Consider the following 8,912-nt stretch of genomic DNA (forward strand, 5'->3'; position numbering starts at 1 on the left):
CTCACTTTGTCGTCCAGCCTGGAGTGCAGTGGCATGCTCATGGCCACCGCAGCCTCAACCTGCTGGGCTTAGGCGATCCTTCCACCTCAGCCTTCCAAGTAGCTGGAATCACAGACACATGCCACCACACGTGGCTAGTTTTTGTGATTACTTTAAAGATGCGGTCTCACCAAGTTGCCCAGGCTGGTCTTAAACCCCCAGACTCAGGCAATCCTCTCGCCTTGGCCTCCCAAAGTGCTGGTATTATAGGCTGAGCCGGCCTCCTCCATGGTTTTTTTAATGAGTTTGTGGTCAGTAAAATTGTTGTTACCCTGTATGTGATGGGTCATTTTTCTCTAGCTATTTTCAAGATTTTTAGCAGTTTGATTGTGCTATGTCTGAGCATGGTTCTCTTTTAAGTTATTCTGTTTGGGATTTTCTGAGCTTCTTAAGTATATAAATACATGTATTTCACTAAATTTGGGAAGTTTTCAGTCATTTATTTTTTTTTAGTGCAGAAGTGATGTGTGTTATTGGGAATTACAACGGGTCTTTCATACACAAAGTCAGATGTGGGAGGGGCGTCCCCCACCCACCAGAAACCTTAATCCATGAAAACTTAATCAATGATTGCCTTTAAACCCTTTTCATATGATAATCTTAAAATCCCATAACTAATCATTTCTTTAAACATCTTTTCTCCCTTAATTTTTTTCTCCTTGCATTCTAGGATTTTGATGATGCACATATGAGATTTTAAAAAAATATTGTCCCAAAGATACCTGAAACCGTTCCATTTTTAATCTCTTTTCTCTCTGTTCTTCAGATCAGATCATTTATATTGCTGCCTCTTTAAATTCACTGACTCTTCCTTCATCCTCCTTTTACTTTTGAGCTATTCTAGTGAGTTTTTTATTTCAAATATTATATTTTCAGTTCTAAAATTACCATTTAGTTTATTTGATGATTTCTATTTCTCTGCTGAGAATTTGTATCTTTTAGTTCATTTCTAGAATGGCTTTCTTTATCTTGTAGTTCTAATAGCTGTTTTAAAGTCTTTGATAATTCCATAATCTGAGCATTCTTGATTTTTGCATCTCTTGGTTATCTTTCACCTTGAGAGTATTGGTTCCATTTTTCTGATTCTGTATATATTCACTAATTTTGGATTGTATCCTGGAAGGGTGAATGTTACGTTATGTAGATCTTCAGGAGAATGTTGATGTCTTTGTTTTAGTAAGCAGTCAAGCCAATTTGTTTCAGCAAGTTCAGTCTTGCTTTCTGTGGGTGGTGACTACAGACTTTGTTCAGTTCTATAAGTGCATGCTTTAGCTTAAGAGTGAGCCTGAGACTGACACAGAATAAGGGAATCCCCCTTTCTGGTTCTCTCAACTGTGGACTTTTCTTACTCTCCAGCCTGCAGGGATTTGTTTTCCTGGTTCCTTTGGTAAGAAAGATGGGGATTCTCTCAGAGTTTTAGCTAAATGTGCTGCCATGCTACTCCAGGACTGTGTTCAAACTTGGGGTAAAGCTGTTAAGAGAGAGAACCTAAAAAAAGACAAAAAACTCACCCTTATGCAGTGACCTCACATTTTGCCTTGATCTGTGATCCCCCTGCTTTTATTTACTTTTCAAAGTTTTCAGGTAGTTGTTTTTTTAAAAAATTTTATCCAGTGTTTTCAGTCGTAATCGGTGGAAAAGATGAACTGTAGTGAATACTTACTGCCTTAGCAGAACTGGAACCCAGTCTCAAGGTTAACTATTACATATATAAACATATATATAATGATGACTTTCAAACTCATGCCCCCAGCTTGAACTGCTTCCTTAATCTCTAAACTCACGTATGTAGCTGCCTGCTTTGTAGGGGTTTCTTTGGATGTCTCACAAGCATCTGAAACCTAAGTCCAAAACTGAGCTCCTGATATTTCCGAAACTTTCTCCTCCCTCAGTCTTCCCTATCTTCTCATTGCTTAAACTGAAAGCCAGAGAATCACGTTTGATTCCTTTCTTTTTTTCACAATCTTCATTGAATCTATCTCTAAGTCCTGTTGGCTATAGACTGTACCTTCAGAATAAATCCAGAGCCTGACCACATCACACCATTTTTTGGCACTACCAGCTTGTTTTTTCTCATTTAGATTTTTGTAGTAGTCTCGTAGCTGGTCCCCCACTTGTGCCTCATCTCCTTACGATCTCTTCTCTAGACTGAAGCTAGAATGTAAAGCAGATCAGTGTAATTCGTTCAAAACCCAGGAGTTTCTCATCTCTTGCAGAAATATAAGCTAAATGTGATCTGCCCTCCTTACTCTCAACTCCCCACTCCCATCTCTCCGACTTCTCTTACTTCTCTCTGAATCTTCTACTCTGCTGCAGCCACATTGGCCTCTTTCTTCAAGTACTCAAGTTTCCAGGTTAGTTTTTGGCACATAATAGGGATAATAAGTATTTTCCAAAAGCGTGTATACATGACTTTTCCTATCTGTGCAAGGTGAGGATGGTTATTTGTAGTATTTTTGTCTCTGAATTTTTTTTAGTTGATGAGTTCAAGGTAGCTTCCCTCTGGAATGTTTTTTTTTTTGAGTTGGAGTCTCACTCTGTCGCCCAGACTGCAGTGCAGTGGCCGCTCCCGGCCACCGCAGCCTCGACCTACTGGGCTCCGGCGATCCTTCTGCCTCAGCCTTCCAAGTAGCCGGAATTACAGGCATGTGCTACCACGCCCGGGTGATTTTTTTGATTTATTGTAGAGATGAGGTCTCGCTGCCCAGGCGGGTCTCGAACCCGCGGGCTCAGGCAATCCACTCACCTCAGCCTCCCAAAGGCGCGGGTTTACAGGCTGAGCCACCGAGCCCGGCTTGGAATGTTTTAATACTTCACAGGTTGTATATATTATGGGAAAAACGGTGATAAATTGTTTACTTTTGGGGCTAACTTTTGTTCAGTCTGCTATTACTTGCTGCAGAAGCAATATTTAGCAGTTGAAAGTAGCAATAGCAAATAGATTATCTCCTATTACCAGAGCCATGTAGCAGTTCTAAGGTAGAAACATACCAAAAAATAAAAGAGAAAATACCTTAACTAGTGTTTTTCTTTATCTCCAACTTCGATTTAAAGCCGAATTAGCAGGGTTAGTCATTTAAAACTCTGTGATTGGTGTATTTCATTTTACCAACACAGAAACTTATTTTTAAAGGCAATGTAGTATATTGGTTAAGAACACAGGGTATGGAGTCAGGCTGTCTGAGTATTAATCCTAAATCTTTTCCTCTTGCCTTGGCTGGTTACTTAACATCTCTGTGTGTGTTTTCTTATCTGGAAAATGGGAATGACAGTACCTACTTCATAGGGTTGAGTGTTAAATTATATAAACACCGTTGTCCCCTTGGTATCTGTGAAGGATTTGTTCCAAGACCTACCGCAGATACCAAGCTCAGTGTATGCTCCAGTCTCTTATATAAAATCACATGTATTTGGATATAACTTATGCATATCCTCCCTTATACTTAAAATAATCTCTAGATTACTTAATACAGTACCTACACATTAATTCATTCTCATGGATTCAACATAATACTTGATACACAGCAAATTCAAGTTTTGGTTTTTAGAATTTTTTTCTGTCTGAATATTTTTGATCTGTGGTTGGTTGAATCCATGATGTGGAACCCACAGATGCTGACTCTATATGAAAAATAATTAGAGCAAGACTTGACACAGGGTGAGAGCTCAAAAGCTATTAGCTGCCTTTAACAGCATCAGTATCACCGTTATCGTCATTATCTGGAGCACCCAGCTCTTACTACTTTTTCAGAAATATTATTTGGAAGAATTTTTTGTACAATACATGCATTTTTATTTATTTATTTATTTATTTATTTTGAGTTGGAGTCTCACTCTGTCCCCCAGACTGGAGTGCAGTGGCCGCTCCCGCAGCCTCAACCTGCTGGGCTCCGGCGATCCTTCTGCCTCAGCCTTCCAAGTAGCCAGAATTACAGGCATGCACTACAATGCCCGGCTGATTTTTTTCATTTATTGTAGAGATGAGGTCTCGCTGCCCAGGTGGGTCTCGAACTCGCGGGCTCAGGCAATCCACTCACCTTAGCCTCCCAAAGGCGCGGGATTTCAGGCTGAGCCACCGAGTCCGGCTTATTTATTTCTTAATCACCTGGAAGAATGACCAGGAAATTGACAGGAACATTAAAGCTGCCAAATATGTAATTTTTAAAAACTTACTTTTGTGGTGCAACAGTATTTTCAGCTATTTTTCTTCATTTAATAAAAGTGCTTTTTCTCCCTGTTTTTCCATGTTAATTAAAACTATTCATATAGCATATAGCAGCACAGTTGAAAGTGGAGAGAAATGAATACATTTTGACAAAATTATGAATTTTTAAAGCTGGTGTAATTATTTTAGTTACAATATTATAGTCATTTCAGTTCTTTCCTTCTGGCTCTCTGAATCTCTATTATATTTGGAGCAATTTTGGAAGCCATAAAACTCTAAGGAACTAATAGGAACTTTGTTTCATGCAGGAAATGTTCTGAAAATATAAGTATTTATTACTTAACTTTTAGAAGCGTTTATATCAAATTTTTGTTAGTTTGCACTGTTAAGAAATGTTTGCAAAACTTCCCGGGGGGTGGGGACACACCTCATCAACAAGGACACCTGCATAATGAACATTTGTATACTTAATCCTGAATTGTACCTCACATCTTTAAAATTAAAAATTTTAAAAAAAGAAATGTTTGCTCTGATAAATTATTGGCTATAGAGACATTTTATAAAAGCATACTATTCTAATTTTTTTAACATGTGTGAATATTATTTTTCCTTCAATAGGACAAGGTGGAACACTGGTTGACAGAGGAGATAATACTTATGGAGGAAAGTGGGTCATAAATCCTAGTGGTGGATTGATTTCAAAGGGACACCCATTGGGAGCTACAGGTAATACATACAGATTTCCTACGTTTTAAAATCATTTTGTCCTAAATGTGAATGACTTAGTCATTGATTTGAATAGCTGAACTTGGTAGCTGATGTTTAGATGATTATTTAGGTGGAATTTTTTTCTATAAGTACAGTACACTTAACTAGTCTTGATTAATTGAGAATTTGAATTAATCAGAACTCTAAATTCAATAATATATGCATTTTTAAATTAAAATTGTTCTTTTGTGTGTTGGGGGTCTCACTTTGTTGCCGAGAATGGAGTGCAATGACATCATCACAACTCACCACAGCCTTGACCTCCTGGGCTCAGATGACCCTTGTTCCTCAGCCTCCTAAGAAGCTGGGTCTACAGGTGTGTACTACCATGCCTGGTTAAATTTTTTTTTTTTTTTTTTTTTTTAAGAGACGAGGTCTCACTATGTTGCCTAGGTGGGACTTGAACTCCTGGGCTCAAACAGTTCTTCCGCCTTGGCCTCTCAAAGTGCTGGGATGACAGGCATGGGCCAATTTGTTTAGCCTAAGAATGTATATTTTTAAAGTTTGATTATTTTCAAATAGGTATGTAACTTAACTAACAGGATGCTTTCAAATAGAGATCTTGTTAGACCTGCTAGATAAAAATCACTTGGCTGGGCTCGGTGGCTCAGCCTGTAATCCCGCGCCTTTGGGAGGCTGAGGTGAGTGAATTGCCTGAGCCCGCGGGTTCGAGACCCACCTGGGCAGCGATACCTCATCTCTACAATAAATCAAAAAATCAGCTGGGCGTGATGGCGCATGCCTGTAATTCCGGCTACTTGGAAGGCTGAGGCGGAAGGATCGCCAGAGCCCAGCAGGCCAAGGCTGCGGTGGCCGGGAGCGGCCACTGCACTCCAGTCTGGGCGACAGAGTGAGACGCCAACTCAAAAAAAAAAAAATCAATTGAAACATTATTTATATGTAGTTGTAAACATGGTTGGTGTTGCATGGAAATTATTTTCTCTTGAAACTACTGGACAAGAAGTTATGAAATAAGAATTTTACTGTGGCTCTGATGTTGACTGGTCATGTGACTTTTTTTTTTTTTTTAACGTGAGAAAGCAGGATTTATTAAGAGGATAGAAAAACTCTACAGTAGGAGGGGACCTGCGGGAGTTGCCCGTGACTTTTTATCAGTTCATTAATAGCTTTAAGTCTTAGTTTCTTAATTGTAAAATGCAGACTTGTACGATGGAGTTTCTAAAATAACACTCGGTACTAAAATTCTGTGTTTTATTTTTGTGAAGATAGGTAGCTTTTGTGTTTTTTTCCATATTGTCTTATTATATTAGTTAATTAATTTAGTAAAATTTTATAAATTCTTATAAATTACAAAGTAGAAAAGTTAAAACTAACAGTATAATCATTATAGCAATTAACCTTGGTTAATTTCTGTTTGTCATTCATATTTTGGTAAGCTCATAATCTAGTAGAGAAAATAGATGTAGAGGGAGGCTGAGGAGGAAGGATTGCTTGAGCCCAGGAGGTTGAGGCTGCAAGTGAGCCATGGTTGTGTCACTGCACACCAGCTTGGGCAACAGAGTAAGACTCTGTCTCTAAAAAAACAAAACAAAACAAATAAGGTGGAGAGAGAGACAAAGAAAGAGAGAGATAGGCAGACAGATTTACATGCATACATAACACACAGATAGTTGCAATATGATATGCCACCTTGCTGTTCGTTTTCTTTTTGTCTTGTCTTTTCTTCTCTTTTTAATGAATTTTTAAAATTAATCAGTTTTTTTAGCATTTTATTTTTTTTCTTTTCAACATTTTTATTGGTTGCTCTAGGATTTAGAGCTTGCATCTTATCACAGTCAAATAGGTTACATATAATGTAAGACTGTGACAACAGCATATTTTTATTTACCTCTCCTAGCCTTTGTGTTATTGTTGCCATATTTTTACTTCTAAACATATTATAAACCCACAATGTACTATTATTATTATTTCTGCTTTAAGTAATCTACTATCTTTTAAATAAATCTAAAAATGAGATGAATGAGAGCAATGCCGTGGGAAGTGGCAAAATCACATCCCCAAATCTCCTTCTTCATTAAAGTGCCAAGAACACTGGCAAAAATTAAGATCAACTTTTTTTTTATAACTTTGAAAATTTTCCAAAGATCTAACAATGGGGGCGGTGTTTGTTTAAAACAACAGAGAGCAGAATCTCCATAAGAACAACAAGCTTTGTGGCATTTTCACATGGCTTAGTACCGGCCCCTCTCCCCAGCTCCATAGTAGCTTTGCAAACCAACAGCTTGCAATCATGGTGAAAATTAGCAACCTTGCCGGGACTGAAAGAATCAAAACAGAGTTGGAGCTCTTTCCAAGCCCCATCCTCAGAGAATCACCATCATTTGGCCTGTCTGGCAGTATCCTGGTAAACCTCGCTTGAAAGGTTTGTCTTTTTTTAACCTGACTGAAAATTCATCCAGTGCAGTGTATTTTCCCTAGAGGCATTTGTCAAAAATAATCAGCCACAACTGTTTAACAGAATAGCTACTTGACGTGCCAGTTTTGTGTGTGCACGCGTACACACACACACACACACACACACCAAAATAAACAAAAAACTTAAAAGGAAAACTAAGGAATGAGATGTCCATGGGGGGCTTTGAAAAGATCTGACATGTTTCTGGGACTCCAGAAGGCCAAGGGCATAAGACTGTGCATGTGGTTAGAGCTGTGTGCATGCTCAGGAAAGACCTGAGGAGGTCCTAAGCTCACCTCTGGCTAACTTTGGGCCTCTGCACAAGCAGGAAATAAAACCTAAGGTGGTGTTGTAAACTGCCTAGCTGAGAATCACAACACACAGAGCTCCAGCAAAGACCAAGAGATTTTTTAGTTCACGCATTTAAGGAAATCTCTGTCTAGTCAGTAGCTAACCATTAAGCTAAGAAGAAAATTTAGTGACCATATGTGACAAAGAATACAGACTTTACAGAATTAGTTTGGAACTAAATAAACAATAGTAACAACAACAAACAGCAGCAACAGTAAACTCTGGGAAAGAGGAGAAATCTAATTGATTTTTAGAGTAGCCACATTATATTATATAAAATGTCCCGTTTTCAACCAAAAAGTAGGAGACTTATAGATAAACAAGAAAGTATGGCTTATATACAGGGGGAAAAAAGCAGTCAATAGAAAATATCCCTGAGGAGGCCAGACATGGTGGCTCATTCCAGTAATTCCAGTAATTTGGGAGGCTGATGTGGGAGGATTGCTTGAGGTCAGGAGTTCAAGACCAGTGTGAGCAACATCGTGAAACTCAAGGAAGGAAAAGAGGGAGGGAGGAAGAAACCATTCCTGAGGAAACCAAAATATTAGACTTACTAGGCAAAGACTTTAATCAAATTAGCTATTTTAAATATGTCTAAAGGACTAAAGGAAACCATAAATAAATTACTAAAGGGAAGTATGAAAATGATGTTTCTCCAGATAGAAAAATAAAAATTTTTACTAGAAAATAGTCAAATATAAATTATGGAGTTAAAAAGAAATCCAGGACAAAGAATCAAGGAGAAAACCCTAGGTTTAGTGGACATAAATGTAGGTAGAGAAGAACAGTCATTTAAGAATAATGAGAGGGAATGGTCAGTTACCCAAGGGAGGAGAGTGTTTCAAAAGAAGATTCAGGCCACAAAAGTTAGATAAAGAGTGAAAAGTATCCTTAGAATTTGACTGATAAAGAGTCATTAGTAGTCCTGGAGCAATCGTGGTGAAATGTTTTGCATGGAAGCACATGGTGTTCAGAAAGACTCCGAAGTGAGAAAGTGGCAACAACAGTGCAGATGCACTTTAAGGAACAGTGGTGGTGACTGGAAAGGGATATGTAAGGGATATGCATGAATTGTAGGTATATGTTCCATATGAATGAAATCTTGGGTTGGGTCCAGGCCTGTTCCTCTCTTCTGTACATAGTTTAGCTAGTTAAACCTAGTTTTCTTATCTG

At 38.3% G+C, this 8,912-nt stretch overlaps 1 protein-coding gene across 1 annotated transcript in view; it reads left to right on the forward strand.

Moving 5' to 3' along the window:
* The window catches only part of LOC103251566 (non-specific lipid-transfer protein), a 91,726-nt gene extending 86,767 nt beyond the window's left edge, over positions 1-4,959 (forward strand). Inside the window, exon 11 of the mRNA XM_008050160.2 lies at positions 4,823-4,959. Within this exon, the coding sequence (XP_008048351.2) occupies positions 4,823-4,959 (137 nt within the window). The remainder of the gene's footprint in view (positions 1-4,822) is intronic.
* The last annotated feature ends 3,953 nt before the right edge of the window (positions 4,960-8,912 follow it).

This window comes from Carlito syrichta, unplaced genomic scaffold (genome assembly GCF_000164805.1).
Source record: "Carlito syrichta isolate Samal-C Ts95f unplaced genomic scaffold, Tarsius_syrichta-2.0.1 Scaffold143105, whole genome shotgun sequence".
Taxonomy (NCBI): Eukaryota; Metazoa; Chordata; class Mammalia; order Primates; family Tarsiidae; genus Carlito; species Carlito syrichta.